Genomic DNA, 17,729 nt, shown 5'->3' on the forward strand with positions numbered 1-17,729 from the left:
GTTTTGTGCTAAACATCTGCTTTCCTTCTGAGAGTTTGGAAATCAGGTATGCGTCAGGAAGAGATGCCTATGTGATCGGTGCCCAATAATGACACTGGGTGCTGTGGCTCTCACAAGCTTCCCAGGTTGGAGACTCCTCACAACAATGTCATAGCTCATGGGGGGCGGGAATCAAGTGTGTCCCTTGTCATTGCACTAGGAGAGGACTTTAGGAGCTTGTGTCTGTCCCCCTACATTTCACCCTGGTATCCTCTTCTTTTTGCTAATTTTACTTTCTGTCCTTTTACTGAAAAAATTCAGAGCTCTGAGTACAACGCTATTCTGCATTCTTTTAAGTCCTCCTCATGACTCATTGGGCCTGAGGTCATGTTGGGGACCAATGACACAGTCTTTGATACCAGAATCTCATGTCTTTTGTGGAATCAAGGCAAGCCAACTGGTATTATGGTTTAGACATGAGGCATCCCCAAAAGTTCACATGCAAGACAAAGCAAGAATATTCAGAGGTGAAATGACTTGCTTATGAGAGCTGTAACCTAAGAGTGGATTAATCCACTGATATGGATTCAGTTGGTGGTAACCATAGGTAGGTAAGGCTTATGGAGGCCAAAGGAGAGCTCCATAAAGAACTTTCCCTTTGCTCCTCATAGAAACCCTAAATAAATCTTTTAGCTTCACTGTTCTTACTTGACTTTAAAAAGTCGCTAATTTGGGAGGCCACACAGCTGGGCAGTACAATTTTAGTCCCCTGTTGGTTTTGCCGTAGATCACACCTCTGGTGTGTGGGTTGTGATAATAACAGTTGCCTAGGTTACTCTTCAGGGACTTAAACAGTACTAGCTCTTCTGGGCCTGCAGATGTCCCATAGGTGACTAGAACAGGAGCAATGTCTTATCGGTCTATCCTCTTCACTGCCTTAACCTTTGAGTCAGAGTCTACTCTGTTCTGCATGTAGACACATTGAACATGGGGAAATGTTTTGTCCAAGACCATAATACAGGACTAACTCCACCTAGACTTGCCTAATCCTGCTCCCACCTCGAATGGCTGTGCAGCTATTCTGCCCCAAATTGTTTTAAGATACTTGAGTCAATAAATTTCCTCTATTGTTTAAGATAAACCAGATATGGTTTTCCAACACTAGGAATAGAATCCCTGTTATGGTTTAGTTATTAGGTGTCCCCCAAAAGTTTATGTGTGAGACCAATCAAGTAAGTTCAGAGGTGAAGTGACTGGGTCATGACAGCCTTAACCTATTAGGTGTATAAATCCCCTGGAAGGGATTAACTGGGTGGTCACTGCAGCAGGAAGGCTGTGGCTGGAGGAGGTGGGTCCCTGGGGGCATGCCTTTGGGGTCTCTATTTTGTCCTTGATGAGCAGATCTTTCCCTCTGCGTCTTGGTTCCACGACCTGAGCTGCTTCCCTCTGCCACACTCTTCCGCTGTGATGTTCCGCCTCACCTCAAGCCCTGAGGAATGGATCTGGCCTTCTATGGACTGAGATTTCTGAAACTTTGAGTCCCCAAAGAAACGTTTCCTCCTCTAATTGTTCTTGTCAGGTCTTATGGTGACAGTGGTGAAAAAACTGACTTCAATCCCAATCGATGAAGTTTCTGCTGTTCAAAGAATGTGGCCCTCTAGGGTCTCTCTGTTCAGCTGTAGAGACAAGTCTCACAAAGGAGAGAGTCTTCTTTTTTTAGGATCCAGAAACGAACTCAACAAAACAGTCAGCTTTCTACAACCAATGTCTTAACATGCCCACCAAGGACGGAAGAGTGGATGGCCACTGGACCTGGTTCCCCTGCAGGGGACCCAGCTGGAGATGCTGATTTCAGGCTCCAGAGGTGTTTATGTGGCTGAGATACTTATGACAACCACAGACCGTCCCTGGGATGGACAGGATTATGTAACCATAGAAACCTGAGCAGAAAGCCTCCGCTGCAAGGGGTGGAAGAGGAGGTGGTTGGACGGGAGGAGAGCTCAGTGTCATTTCCATGTCTGTGCCCAGCGATGCATATCCTGTCCACACCACACCTTCCTGTCTGCACCCCACAGGGGATGGCTTTGTGCCACACGCTGATCTGACACATAAAACATGGCCTCTACAGCATCTGCCCACAGACTTCAGTGAGAAGCATTTGAAGGCCAAAAATAAACATCAAGGGCTTGACTTTGGGACCAGAACTCAGACAGTGTGGACCAAAGGCTGGCAAAGGATTGCTGAAAATGATGCTTCAATTCATGGTTACATTTAAATATTATTATAAACGGTCACAGAGTTGCAACTGTTGAAATATAAACTTTTTTTTCTAATTGAGCAGTAGAACTTCTCAATACAGAAGCTACAATATACAAAATAAGTTAATAGGGAACACAACAGAACATGTGTGGCAAGAATATACCATGCATCTTTAACCACAGTAAGAAAACAGCAAAAATATATATATATATATAGTTTTGGTGCAAGAAACATACACAATTATACCAATCTCACTGAATTAATTCAATCCAAAATTTAAAAAAAAATTACATTTTCTAATGGATGCAACAGAAATGTATCTTTTGAAACTGAGCTCCCTTTTCTTCCCTGGGCTGTATTTTCTCCCTGCCTCTGATTTATTATAGATGCATTTCTTAATCACTTTACTGTCTGTCTTCGCTATTGGACTGTGAGTTCATGAGGGCATGGCTGCTGAGAAACTGCTGTGTCTCTAGCCTTAGAACTTGACATATAATTAGTGCCCAATAAATAAGTGCTGAATAAATGAATGTAAACCACACACACATTTAACCAACATAGAAATGATTTCTTCCTTGTTACTTTCAACATGACTTTGCATACCCTAGATGGCATGTCCTCCTCATAAGGTCCTTACATAATACCTGGCTCTCTTTCCTGCCCCCTGGGGGTAAGCCAGTGTCCTGGAGTTGCTCGGCTGCTTGTACTACAGGCTCTGGGCACAGTGGCTGCTGTGGCCCATCCTGTATGCTCTGCGGCCTTCCCCAGGGGACAGAGTTGCCCAGGTTGTGCTGAGAAGCTAAGAAGTAACTTGAGGGAGGAAGCAGCAGCGCCTCAATCCAACGTCCCTCTGAATTGTCGTGTGTGATTCTCCAGCTTCTTGGCCTCAGCCTGGAGGTGCCCCAGGGCTGCAGGGCTCGGGTACTTGAGAACTGCATTCTTGGTGGCCAGTGCCAGGTCCTTCAGCAGCCCACAAAGGTGGCTGCTGCTGCAGAGGATCTCGTTACGCACATCCTTCTCCTGGGTCTCCTTGCACAGAGTGTCCACCAGCTTCTGCCCCACCATGATGACCAGCTTGCTCTGAGTGATAAAGATCTCTGGAGGCTGGCTGTTGCTGAGGCTGCTGTGGAATACGCTGATGGCTTTGAAGAGCGCCCCAAAATAGAGGCGGCAGTGTTCAGAAAGGTGCACTTTCCTCCCGGGGTTCTGCTGAGTCAAAGGCTGGGCTACAAGACAGCCAGGATTCTAGAGAAGAGAAGGAGGAAGCAGGTAAGAGACAGATGGATCAGCAAGCTGCGGTTATCTTCCCTTTCTTATTTTTGCTTGATTGGCAAGGCATTTTAGAAGGAAAGGCACAGTTTTTTGGGGGACATCTAAAGAAAATAATGTTTCCAAAGCACTGTAGCATATATCATAACATAGTATATGTAATCTTATGCATTATAATACATACTATATATAATTTTATTTGACCATCAGTAAACCAGAAGAAACTCACTCTAAGGGACATGTGGACAATAACTAAATTTATAGCTTTCAAAAGTGCAAGAAGGAGTTGGGGTTGAAGCTTGGTGATAGAGCATGTGCTTAACATGTGCAAGGCTCTGGGTTTGACCCCAGCACCAAATCACAAACAATAGTGTGCATGCAGGAAGATGTAACAATAAGTAACATTATTATGTTTAACAATAATGCACCAATAAAAATATGGAAAGAGAAAAAATAAAAGGGAAAAGAAAAAAAATAACAACAACAACAACAAAAATGTAGAAACTTGACGGTGAGATTTTAAAAATTTGCCCGAAGAATAGTTTTTAAGACATTTACAGATCCTTTCTAATTCCAGTACCAGAGGTACAGTAAAAGGGGTCAAATACACTGACCTACCTACCTTAATATGAAAATGCTTACCTTGTTTGCTATTAAGGTCTCATGAAAATTTTACTTTCAGGAAAATGGGACAATGTTTCTCCCAGGACAATATGCCATCAGAGAATTCTCAGCACCGAGTTGGTGGTGGCCACTCTGGGTAGCAATACAAGGCAGCTTTGGGTTTTTTTTTTTAATCTAGTTTTATTATTTGCAGTGCTGAGGGTTGAAGCCAGGACCTCTGCACAAGCTGGGCGAGTGCTGTACCAGTGAGGAACATACACCCGGCCCTCCTTTGTTATTTTATAAGTGAGGAAACTGAACTCAGGGGCCCTTCAGTTAGTAAATTCAGCTGGAGCTCACAGTCAAATGGCAGAGTCTGAGACTCTCTTCCTCAAACTCTGCCCTCTCTTGTCTACCTATGACAGCACTTCATGAGAAAGGACCCGCAAAGTGAATGTCAGAGGGGGCTGAGACCCTCGGGGCTGGTGGAGGGGGAGTCAGACAAGAAGCAAGGCATACTTGGGAGAAATCTATTCATTTTTATGATTTCATATTTGGAAAATGAAGACAATGAATATTTTTTAGTATGAAGTGAAAAGAGGATGGGGTGTTGGTTAAGAGGACTCCGTGAGCAGGGATGAGCATCATGAGCCAGGAAATCTATCTTAGAAGTACCAAGTGTAGGTAAAGGAAGAGAGTACACAGCTCCTGACCCGGGGGTGGAGCCTGCAGAGGTGGTTCTAGCTGCTGTCTTATGGACAGGCAGCTGCAGGCAGTGTGTGGGCAGGGGTTGGGGTGCCACCGGGGCTTCCCACACACGGAGCATGGTCCCCTGTGGCCAGTGACACCCTGTCTGCACTGAGGAAGCACTGTCAGTGTGGAGCAGGGGCTTTCCCGGTGTGGCCCCTGGACCAAAAGCATCAGGAGCACCTGAGGGCTTGTCAGGAAGGTAGATTCTCTGCACCCACGCCCCAACTAATCAGAAATTCAGAGTTTCAGCAAGCCTTACAAGGGACTGTGATGTACTGTCATGCTGGGTGGCCTCTGGTCTAAGGCATACTTTGCCTTAACAGGACAGCATGACCTTTAGCAATACAGAAGGCCTGGGATGCTCAGTATTTGGGGTGTGGGTAACTGAGCCTGGGTCCATGCCCCCCTTTGCCTCAGAGAAGGCACATGACCTTGTCTGCATCACCCTCCCCCACCTAGCATGCCCCTGAATCTGGGCTGTTGAACTGGTTCACTGTTTCCCAAGCAGCCAGCCTCCCTCTTGACATCTGCTGGCTTCACACTGAGTCTCTGGATGGACCCATTGTTTTCACTTTAATAATTTAAAGGAAAATTTCAAAATTTGGAATTGGAAAACTATTGTCATTGGTCGCAAATCAAAGATGACCAATAACAATAAGCACAATGATAACATCTTTGATTTTTAAAAAAAAAGAAGTAGGAGATGTCAAAGAGGTGTTGAAGACAGAACTTCAAACCAAAGTGGGTTTTGTTTTGTAATCAGAAGCATTAATTGATGACATCACAGAGAATGTGACCATGTTATCTAATGCCATGTTGGACCCACCCAAGATGAACTTGCAGTATTCCCTGGTGGCCAGGGTTAAGGGCCATGATACATACACTAGAGCTCTCCAGAGTTCTTTGTACTATGAAGAAGAGAAAACCAGATCTCCCCCAAGTGGGTCATAGCTATAGGATGAGATTGCTATAGCATGATGAAATGTCTCTAGGGACAAAGCATGTAACCAGAGGTATTGGGGAGTGAGCAAGACAGCTTACCATTGTATCTAAGTCTTTGTCTTCTTCTAACTTTCCTTCCAAGATGAATGTTTCTTTTTCTTCTAGGTTAGGTAATGCCTGAAAAATAAAATACAACTTAGATGGTTTTTCAATATTTCAAACTGCATCAGTTCAGGCTAATGCTCAAGCGCTCCTACCTGTACTGCTGTTCCTGGTTCTGCTACTGACACCTGTTGTCAACCAAAGGAGACTTTGGCAGCCCAAGGCTAACCAACAAGGCCTAATGTAATGACCCATAAAAAAATTATGTTTAAATTTTTTAATTAAAAATTTTTTAATTAAAAAAAATTTACCTGGAAATGAAAGATGTTCAAATTTCTAGAATATGTTAAAGCTGTTACATCATCAGGCATGTCAACAGAGCCCCAAGGCTGGGACCCAAAGAGTCAAACCATCTCCACGCAGCCCTCAGGGGCCCTCTGAACTCAACGTCCTCTTCCTGTCAGGTCTAAAGGCTCCACAGGAGTTCCTAGGTAGGACTGGAGTGTGGAGGCTGCTCAGACCTGGAACAACTCAGAAGATTGTCTGAATGGGGGCTGGGGTGTAGCTCGGTTGGCAGAGTGCTTGCCCAGCCTGCACAGGGCCTTGGTTCATCCCTCAGCACAGTCCAAACCACAAAAACAAACACAAATACAAGAATGTTTGAAGGGTACTTCTTTTTCTATGAAACATGCTGATGATAACAAAATGTATAATTTTCAAAAACATGAGGATACTTGGTGGCAAGATTTAAAACTTAATAAAATTTTTTTTTTTTTTTTGGTACCAGGATTGAACTCAGAGGCACTTAACCACTGAACCACTGAACCACATCCACAGCCCGATTTTGTATTTTATTTAGAGACAGGGTCTTGCTGAGTTGCTTAGGACCTGAGGTAGGCTTTGAACCTTCAATCCTCCTGTCTCAGTTTCCCAAGCCGCTGGGATTACAGGAGTGCACCACTGTGTCCGGCAAAACTTAACAAACATTTTTAAAAGATTTAAAAAAAAATACTTTCTAATTCTAGGATCAGAGGTAAACCTGAACCCCCAAAATTTTTTGGAGGAAATCCAAATATACTGATCTATCTGGGCTTAATATTAAAATCCAACAAGATTTTATCAAAAAGTTTGCTTTCATGCGTTTTATTCTCTAGGAAATGGAACCTTTGTCTTGCAAGAGCCTAAGAGCTATTGGTAGAGCTTCTCGGCAGCTCTCTTAGTGGGGACGGCTCTGGACGACATCAGAAGACCCACTTTATGCCACTGGGACCTCTGAACTCACCTGTTCAGGGGCACTTGTCCCATTTTTCTTAAGTACTTCAGGGGAATGGTAGTTTTCCCTTGCTTTATTAAAAGGAGCCCTCTTTTGGTATGATTCTACTTCTCTTTGTGGAAGCTGGATGCCTTTTTTACACGTAAATTCTGCATTTGGGGACAACTGGATGGTCTCTTCTTTTTCACAATTCTCCTTAAAGAGCAGCCTCCCATTGGCAATGACAATGGAGGAAAATCTCTTGACATCTTCTGGAACCATCCGTGCCACCATGACAAACCTCTCAAGGTCATCGAGGCTGTTCTGAACTTTGTCTGTCACAAGAACTTCGAGGGACCAATTGCAGCTGTCCAGGTTTTCCTTGGTTTCTAGCAGGATCTGGTAGGAATTGGAGATTGTCTGTAACTGATCTCGAATTCTGGCCCTAAGATGACTGTCAGTGACGTTGCAGGTTGACCCATAAACTCCTCGGGCAAAATCCAGAAATTCTTTTAAAGCTCCTTCTATGTGGTCAGCAGCCCTGTGGATCCCATCAATGTTGGCCTCCAGAGAGTCTCTGAACCTCCACTTCCTACTTACAAAGAGCAGCAGGCTTGCTGCAGAGCTGACCACTTTGTGCTGTAGGCTCATTGCTGTCTCTTTGGCTAAGTGCAGATCCAGGGAGAGCTCCTTGGCCGACTCCTCCAAGGAGGAGCTAGAAGAGGAGTCAGTTGATATGGAGGAGCAGGAAGAAACCACACTGGCTCTGCTGTCCGAGCTGGCAATGGATGATCTGTCTGGTTCTGGAGATAGGGAAGTTTTTCGTCTGGGGAGCTCGAAGGAATTGTGGCCCCGGGGGTTCTCTGGAACCTCCTTGGCTTTTCCCTGTTCTTTCCCTGCCTGGGACACACTTGGCATTGCTTTAGGGATGTCATAAATATTGGGCTTGGTGTTCTGCTGCTCCACTCGGGGAATCAGAAAGCTGGAAGGCACCTTGTAGCTGGCGCCTGCATCTGAAGAGAGTGTGTTCCTGGGCACTAGGATGGTGTAGGAAGGGACATCTGAAAGGCTGGGATTCTTCTTCGTGGGCACCTTTTTACTTGGCTGTGAAGGGAGGATCCTGACTTTGGTATCTGGAGGTCTATGGAAAGTAGAGCTGGAACTGGGGACAGCATTTGGCCCTGCTTCTTCCACGAAGCTGGCTAGAGATGCATTTCTGACATTGGCCTTGCCCAGAGACACTGGAGTGTCATAAATCCATTCTGATTTCTGAGGGCTTGGCAATGTGCTGCAGCCCTCTCTTCTAAATGCCAACACTGGTTTCAGAGGAATGTCCTGTGGAAGAACCACATGTAGTCGCCCATGTTAGCAGCAATAAAAAAAGGGCTTACCCTTCACGTCTGACTGTTTCTCCTCCCTCTAGTCCCTTCTGTGGCTCCCCATCACTGTTATCACTAAAGGCCCCTCACAATTTCGATCCCCCCTCCTTTTTGAGCCTCTTTTCTCTTTATTTCCAACCTACTAGCCCCCCACCCCACCATCTTCCACCCTGTACTTATAGGTCCAGTCCCCTGGACTATTTGCCTCGCCTGAACTCAGAACACACACTCACACCACCATATTTAAAATTTTGCCAAAACTAGTCCCTTTGCTTTATCTGCCCATCCAACTCTTTCCTTTCCATCTACTAAATTTTCTATATTGCTCATGGCACTGCTGAAATGTCACCTCTTTTGTAAGGCTTCCCCTAATAACTTTGGACAAAAGTATATCCATGGGACGCATGTGGTCGAATTCAGTGATAAATCCCCCTACACACACAGAAGCATACTTCAATGCAGTGCATCCCCGAGGTCTCTCCTAAGAAGAAGTGATTTTTAACACTTGCTGAGCTCTTGCTCTGTGCCAGGCACTCTAGTGGGTGCTTTGCAGGGATTATCCCACTTAATCCTCCCAATACATCTGCAATACAAAACTGAGGCATGAAGAAGCTAAGTCTTACTCAAACCACATCCTATTCCTAAACCCCAGAGCAATTAAGTTTTTTGTTTAAAATACAGTAAGGTAATGTTTTGAACAACTAATAATATAAATAAATAAAATAAAATAAAATAAAATACATTAAGGTTTGTTATGGGGAATTTGCAACTGATTTTTTATCTAGGAAGTCCCTTGGAGGCCCATGCATTAGTCTTATTCTCCAGCCGGAGGTGCTACTGGGAGGTGATATAGTGGTGCCCTATAAAAGATGGGGCCTAATTAGAGGAAGTGAGTTCACTGAGGATGTGCCCTGGAAGAGGATATTAGGACTCCAGCACCTTCCTCTTCCTCTGTCTGCTTTCTGGCCACCAGGAGGTGAGTGGTTGTGCTCCACTCTGCTCCCTCCATGGTATACTGTGCCGCCATAGGCCCAAAGCAATATGCCAACTGACCAGAGGCACAACCTTTGAAACCATGAGACAAAATAAACCTTTCCTCCTTAGGAGTTGTTTACCTCAGGTATCCTGTCACAACAATGGAAAGCTGACAGACACATCAAGCTAATAAAGTTTCCCAGCAGACATTTAGGCTTCCATGGCACCGCAGCTTGGCACCTGTTCATACTCACGCCTGCTTGGCTGGCTGGAAGGTGGAGTGCTGCCTTTTGGGGACTGGGCGGTATGTCATATAACTGCTGCTTCTCCGGCTCCTAGGGAAAGACCACAGAGGAGGACAACTTAGATTTTTTTTCTTCCTAATGGCTATCATCACAAACTCTCCACTCTCCAATGTTTTTTTTTTTTTTTCCAATGAAAGAAAAAAATCCCTGAACACTTTGGGGCTGTCAATCATGGTGCTCTTCCATGTGCTGCAACGGATGTAAGTTCAACACTGGACATGGTGATGTATACGGCTCTCCTTCCCCAAGGACTGAGGGAAGCCGTAGAGAGCTCACTGTAGTCACCTGAACTGAAATTGGCCACTCATCTAAAGGCAGTTAACCTTAGGATGGAAAGAAGCCAGAAGGGACAATGACATGGGAGCCTAATACATCTTTTTGTTTATTTTTCACAACAGAAATTCTCCTGTCACTCATGCTGTCATTCTGAATATATGTATCGAGTGACTACTAACTATGCCGAGCCAGGTGGAACTGTGTACGTACAGTGATGAGAGCAATAAAAAGGGAGCTTGGATTACCCCTTTGAAAAAATGTGCATCCTACTGAAGACCTACTGAGTGCCAGATGCTGAGCTTGTCATTCCCCTGCCAGGCTCCTCCAGAGGCTTGAGATACAAATGTTTTATGTTTCATATGTAAAATGTATACAGTGATCAGAATATGTGTATATTAGGATGTAAAAAATAAGTTCCAAGTTCCAAGGCAAGGCAACACCAGAACAGGCTTTGCCAAGAAAGAGGGAAAGAGCTGGGTATTAGGGGGCTTCTTTGCCGAGTCGAGCTTAGTCTCCTGCAAATCCTTCAGGGTTAGGGACAAGTGCACTCCACAAGTGAAGCACTGAGGGTTCCAATAGGATCCTTTGGTGACTTGACTTGATGACTATGCCCTCAACATGGGGTCATAGTGCAGGGGGCTGGATCTGGCTTTGGAGAGTTTAGAGGCTGACAACCAAGCAGAGTGTGGCTGTGCTGTGATGGCCTGTTCTTGGGGTCAGGACCAGAGTGATAGAAAGCACAGCCCTTGCCCTGGGCCTAGCATCCAGGGGCACCAAAACCCTCGGTCATCTAGGCCAAGTATTTAAAAATCATAATTAATGCAAAAAATCATGATGAATGAAATGTCAACGTTTTAAACAAAGACAGGACCCGACAGGCTGGGGATTAGGGCAAAGAAAGTGAGGCCATGGGTTTAAGTGTGTCTTCATTTAAGAAGCTTCCCCCTGGGAAGATGCTGGTGCTCCCTTATCCGTCTTGGCAATGGGAGCATGTTCCTTCCATGGCCCAACTGGGATTGCATGGGAACTGAGCATGAGCAGGCCAGGATGGGGGAGGGAATCTCAGGAGGATGCTTTGGAAATAACCTGCCTGCCTTGGGGCTAAGGGAAGAGGCACCAACCAGAGTAGGTACATTTGCACCCTGGGTGGGGTTTTCAGGTAAGCAGTGATCAGTTAGGAGGTGGGGTCAGCCCCAGAGGAGAGTCAGTCTGAACACTTGCCACCAGCATTCAGCACCTGCACCATGTCCCCAGAAGACATAGGGCCTTTCTCCTGTCCTCTCTCCCTGCCTGTATCCTGAAGCCCTGAAAGAGTCTGAGACCTCCCAGAGAGTGAGAGGGGAATGGAGACCTTGAGCCATGGAACCAGCAGAGAACCCAGTCAATCCTGAGGTCCCATTGCTGGAGACCAGGCCCAGCAAGCAGGCTGGAAGGGAGGGCAGAAACTTTGGCCTGAAATGAATGCACATTTGATTATTGCCTGGATGGGATGTTAAAATTCCCCATGGAGACTGGGGACTCCAAAGTGACTTCTTTTAACTGAGTGACCAGGAAGTCACAGAGCTGCTCCAAGTTCTGTTTAGACTAGTGCTGTGATCTCAGTCCTGCTGCACATTAGCATCTCCTGGAAGCTTTGAAAGTCCTAATGCCTGAGCCCAGACCTGACAGGGCAGAATCTCTGGGGATGGGCCTTGGGCAGCAGGACTTGGGAAAGCTGCCGGGTAACTCCATATGTGCTGAAGTCTGAGAGCTGAGAAAGGAGCGAAGCTGTTTTTGATGTGCCTATTATGTAAAAGTAAGTTAAAAAACAATAATAACTTGCCGGGCGTGGTGGAACACGCCTGTAATCCCAGCAACTCAGGAAGCCGAGGCAGGAAGATCGCAAGTTGGAGGCCAGACTGGGCAACTTAGTGAAACCCTGTCTCAAAATAAAAAAATAAAAAGGGCTGGGATGCAGCTCAGTGGTAAAGCAACCCTGAGCTTAATCCCCAATACTGAAAAAAAAAAAAAAAAAAAAACACCTAAAGTTTCTTCCCCCAGAGATAATGAATGATCAATGTTAAGATCACCAACCTTAAAACTGTGGTGCATATCCTCCAAGATACTGTTTTTTTAGGAGTTCAGGGAATAAATAGCTCAGTGATAGAATGCTTGCCTAACATGCTCTGAGACCCTGGGCTGGGTCGCCAGCACTGCCAAAAAGATATTATTCCTTAAAAATGTATGTGTGTAGGTGTCTATATTCATAATGAAATATCTATTACAAATGAAAAGTAAAAATTTAAAAATGTCTGGAATTCCAATAGCCACAGTGTTCTCCCCTGCAGGCCTGGATCCTGCAAAGCTTGCCTCTCAGTGATGATATGACCTTCAGAGTTAGGGGACTGAAGCCCCTGGAGGCCTCCCTCAGGGAAGCTGAAATCAGCTATCTGTGAGCCGCCCAGACCCCACTCAGCCCAGGCCTGGGGGATCAGGGAGCGGGGCCACCACGCAAGGCTCACCTTAAGGGCCGAGGGGACCCGGCTCTGCACGGGCACGTCGTACAGTTGGGAAGGCAGAGTTGGCAGCGAGGCCCTCGAAGGTCTGGGAAGCACAAAGAGGGTCTTGGAGAGAAAAAGAAGGGTGTCAAGGGAAAGGAAATGTTAAACTGATCACAGGGTCATGTTCAAAGTTATCTCCCAAATAGAGAAGACAGCTCGTGGGTGCTGTTGAGTGTCAGCCCAGCACTGCTAAGTGGCAGATGCTTTACCCCGGAGACTGGCCGTAGCTGGGTGCTGAGAGGGTGGCCCCCTGGTGGGGGAGAGGCTTCCTCCAGGGGTGGACCAAGGCTGCCTGCCCTGGGAAACAGCTAGAATGCAGAATCTTGGGCCCCACGTCTGGCAAATCTCTGGTGTAGTGGAAATAAACGGACCTCGGGACCCTGAAGCTCTCTAGGGATCCTGGCTGGACCTCTGACGCAGGGCTACTCACACATTCACCCAGCCACATGGGCAGAGGGGACTTTCAGAGTGTCGGTGAATGACTCCCAAGATCCTGGGGAAATAGGCCTCAGGTCGGGCCTCTGGGGGAGTAGGAATCACAGATGACAGCACTTGTTGCCGAGAGTAGAAGCAGAAAAGACCTTGGCCATCTGAGTGATTGAAAGTGACAGAGGGAGCGAGGGTGGGCAGCGGGGGAGGACTGGGGAAGGTCAACGGCGGCAAGGAGGTTAAGGAGCGGGGCTTGCATCCTCCACAGAGCAGGACTGACAATCAGATTTCATCTACCTAGGAGCACTGGTTCAGCGATTGCCACCGATTCCATACCTATTAACCGCAACTCTGGGTTCCAACTAGTCCTTCAGAGCCGACTGCTGTCTACCCTGGGCACAAAGCTGGGTGCTATGGAGTGTGAGACGCCACCCCTAGCTTGAGATCCAAATCATCTGGCAAGATGTAAAGTACTCCAGTTGCCAGGGCTCCCACCTCAGACCTCTAGAATCAGAGCATTTCTGGGAGCGGCCTGGGAAAGGAGATTTTTTTTTTTTTTTAAAAGGGGTAGGAGATGCTCACTGCCTGGGGCTTATGGCCTAAGGGGAAAATAAGTAGGACCCAGGCACACCTAGGACATAGGTTGGTAAGTGAGATGGGGCCAGGAAGAGAGGAGAAGGAGAATGTACCTCTCGCCCTGGTCCCAAGGAACCTGTCACAGAGTAACGGGCTTTCCCATTTGAATCCTAGGGGTGGTCAGGAATGAAATGTGGAGACAGGGAGGACAGTGCAGGCTGAGGAGGCAGCTTGTGAGGGCCAGGTAAAGGTCCTTCCATTCATTACAGTGTCCCTTGGACCACGCACCGGGGTGGCACATGTTAAGTGCTGATGCTAATTTGAACGTGGATAGCACGGGATGGTAAAAGATAGCTCAGGACATGAACACCTGCCCGGGCCCTTCATCAGGCTGCAATCACAAGTGCAGTTGAAAGAGCCCTCAACCAACAGGACACACTTCTCCCAAGGACACACTGTAGTGCCAAGTGTCAAAACAGCCCCTTCTTTGAGTGATGACTGCTTTCTTACTCTCAAAAAAATGAGGTTCTCTACAGTCCTGGGCTCTGGGAAGCACTGGCTCTCAAGTACCTTTATTAAGAAAGAAGTGTCAAAAAGATAATAATAAAATAAAATCAATAAAAGATTAAAAAAAGAAAGAAAGAAAGAAGCAAAGAATTCCTGTGCTAAGGTGCTAAGCCCTTTGAACCTAATATGAAACAGTCATGATTCTGTTTCACTAAATCCCACCTTCCTCTGAGCCCATAACTAGACCAGCTTTTCCTCTGTGAGATACCCACAGGGTCCTCATTCTGCAGTTTTCTTCATTTCAGTTAATAAACCTGGCTGTGTCCCCAGTGGTTTCAGGCTTTTTGGTCCAGGACAAATCATCAATGGTCCCCATTGGGGATCCAATGTCCTCCCTAGGAAAGAGAGGCCATGTACTGTCTAAGCCCAGGAACCACACAGGAGCATCCCTCACTACTGACTGCCATTTCTGTACCTCCTCCCTCCTGGCAGCCGGCAGCCCCTGCTCTCTCACACTACAGACCCTTTTCAAATGCAGTTCCCGTATCCGTTGTTCCCCAGGACTTCAGCCCCATTTTATTCATATGGCCGATGCCATGGGTCGCACATGTTTGCAAGAGCGCACACACACACACACACACACACATAGGAGGGACTTTCCTGAAAATGACATTTGAGATGGAAGGATGCCACTTCAAAAATGCCCAGTGTTTCTTGGAAAATGTAGGTTCCAGATAGCAATTTGGGAACATGTCTGAGAAACCTGGTTTCGAGAGGCTTAGAGAGGCAGGAGGAACTCCCGTTCAGGAACCAGTGGGTCTCTGTGCAATTTCATGAGGAAATCTGGCCCTTTGCTGAAACACCAAAGAGTCCCCTCTTTTGGGAATTTCAACCAAAATCAAATATCTTCTTCTTTTTTTTTTTTAAGTCAGGCTTATATATTATATTAAGGAAGTTGGAACAAAAAGTAAAGCAAAGCTCACGATGGTGGTTACCCTGGGGGAAGTGGCAGGGAGAAGGCTCAGGGCTTCTGGGTGCTGGTTCTGTTCCATTTCTTGGTTGATCCTAGTGACTGAGTTACGTCCTTAGGACCTGAAGGTGAAGTTTTAACAAAGAGGTAAATGGAAAGAGTAGCTCCAGCCACAGCCGGGTGAAAGGAGATCACAGGATGGTGAGAATGGTGAGGACAGGGCTCTGCCCTTGGGGCACTGCAGTCAGAAGAACATGGAGAGAGCTAAGAAGCTTTAGTGCCAGCTCTGTGTTCCCAGGTGCAGGAGCATCTGTAAAATGGAGAGTTGATCTAATCTAAAGGTCCTCAAAAATCTCTTCCAGTTATGGGGATGTCTGATTCTGATGTGTAGATGCATCTCTTAGGACAATTTGAGGATAGAGACAAATTTCCACCACCTTGGATTTTAACCTTGGGCCACTCTGAATCTAGAGATGGTCAACAGAAGTACAAATTGAGTCCATGAAATGACTTGCCTAAGTGGTGGCCCAAGCCTGTGATCTCTCCGCTGGAGATGGCTTGAAGCCAGTGCCTGGTTCTACCAACATCTGCTTCCACTTGGAACCACGTGTATTTCCTGGGCAGCCTCAGACTTAGGGTTCAAGGCTCAGTAATGTGAGCAGGGGAGAGATGCATGCCTTTCCTGTGGACTGGAACATTCTCAACTGATTAGCTAGTTCCACCCTTTTCAGAGCAGAAAAGCGGAGCCGAGGGGAAGTGACGTTAGTTGGAATCACCACACGGTACATCTGGAGAGCTGACCTTGGAAATGCTCCTCCGACCTCTCCTGACCCAGAGGAGGACAGAGAAACACAGGGGATCTGTCATGTTCTGAGTGTCCTTGAGTGACAGGCTGCACAGGAAGCCAAGGGAGCCAGAGGGCCAGACCACTAGGTGACAGAGAACACACAAAAGGGCCAGAATGTAGCCAGGACAGACAGGGAAGGAGCTACAGAAGGAAAAAAAAAAAAAAATAGCAGGAAAATTCCCCAGTGGTTCTCTGTGGCCACCTGCTGAGTCCTGCTCAGTGGCAAAAAGGCCCTGAATTCCCCTGGGTAGCTGCGGCTTCTCCTTGCCACAAGGGCATGGAGACATGCTTTATGGAAATGGTTGGCAAGATTCTTGGAAGGAACTCTCTTACAGCCCTGACCTCTGAATTAAAATTCAATTGTAACTTGTCTTTTCCTTTATGTGAATGTGATTTCAAGATGGCAGTGAGTCACATTTCTGAGGCATTCTATTGGGTAGGGTCACTTCATTCAGTTGGCAAAAGTTTCCCGGAGCACCTGGTAGAGGAGCACCAGGCACTGTGCTGGGTGCAGAGGGTGCTTGGCCGAAGGTGGGTTTGCATCTGTTTTCCTTTTAGGGAGAGGGGGAAATGACCCCTGATTTTTTTTTTCTTCATTGGTTTTGGAAAGAATTTCAAATCAATATCACCCAGTGTCACTTGTCCTTAGAAGAAACACCATCAAGGCCCCACTCTGTCTCAGCTGTTTTGACAGCTGCTGAGAGGCCAGGCCTAGACACAGCCAGTTGTTTCAGAAAAGCAAGGTAGTGCTCACCCCATGAAGGCCCAGCCAGCTTCCTCCTGGCGCCTGGAGTCAGCACCTGTGTGTGGCAGCTGTTCTGAGTAACAACTGTCTGGTTCTACGCCTTGCAGCCCAGGAAGTTAGAGAATCTGAAGTATTCAAAACCTTTGAAGGCACCAGCCCCTTTTCATTTGCAGGCAGCATCGAAGGCTGATACGGAGGAAGCCCAAGAGGAGCGCAGCACCTTCCTGGGGTCCCCTGGGCACACAGGTCAGGAAAGTGGCCTTTTCCAGGACACAGACCTTGCCAAGACCCCTGCCAGAGCTGAGGTCAGGTGGGATGTGTCATCTGAGCTGAAAGCCAAGCATCATGGCAGGCAGGAAGTGTCCAAGGCCATTGGATGCTGCAAATACGTTCTGCTCCTCCACTCCACCCAGGCTGGGCTTCACATTCCTTTCTTTATTTTATAATAAAGTTTTCTTTCGGCTTTTACTAAATGCTCCTTTTCCTCTGCTTTTAAAGAGCTGATATTATAAAAGCTACAGATGTCATACATGTTCCATAGAACATGCAAATTAACCCCCTAATCTGTTTGCTCATCAAACACTGATGGAGGACACACTGCATGCGAGGCTTGGTGCCAGGTGCTGGGGACACAGGTGGGAAAGAAGTAAAAGTTCCTTCACTTTCTCCTTAGCCAATTCCACCTCTTGAGGGCAGCCCTCCTTGTGTGTTTCTGGGTCTTTCCTACGTGTGGGCAGAGATGGGGCACAGATCTTAGACATGTACGGGGACACAGGATACTTTCTTTGAGGCATCATTTGTCTGATCTTTGATCATATTATTTACTTATTAATAATATTATTTACTTATTTAATGACACCTTATAGAAATGACTCATCTTTTTTTCTTTTTTAACAACCGTATGGTAATTTGCTGTGGCAATGCACTCACTAATCCTCCCATACACTAACATTTAGGATTTTTTTTTTCCCCTAATTCCAATGATTCTGGAAGGCCAGGGCCTCCTCATTCCTACCAGTATTTG

General features: G+C 46.5%; 1 protein-coding gene across 1 annotated transcript in view; it reads right to left on the minus strand.

Annotated features, from left to right (window-relative positions):
• Positions 1–2,278: 2,278 nt before the first annotated feature.
• Positions 2,279–17,729, minus strand: part of Cass4 (Cas scaffold protein family member 4) — a 33,385-nt gene continuing 17,934 nt past the window's right edge. Inside the window, exons 3-7 of the mRNA XM_078051886.1 lie at positions 12,593–12,694; positions 9,765–9,845; positions 7,187–8,491; positions 5,902–5,979; positions 2,279–3,483 (exon numbers count right to left, since the gene is read on the minus strand). Coding sequence (XP_077908012.1) covers positions 3,073–3,483; positions 5,902–5,979; positions 7,187–8,491; positions 9,765–9,845; positions 12,593–12,694 — 1,977 coding nt within the window. The 3' untranslated portion in view covers positions 2,279–3,072. The remainder of the gene's footprint in view (positions 3,484–5,901; positions 5,980–7,186; positions 8,492–9,764; positions 9,846–12,592; positions 12,695–17,729) is intronic.

The sequence above is a fragment of the Ictidomys tridecemlineatus genome, chromosome 5 (genome assembly GCF_052094955.1).
Source record: "Ictidomys tridecemlineatus isolate mIctTri1 chromosome 5, mIctTri1.hap1, whole genome shotgun sequence".
Lineage (NCBI taxonomy): Eukaryota > Metazoa > Chordata > Mammalia > Rodentia > Sciuridae > Ictidomys > Ictidomys tridecemlineatus.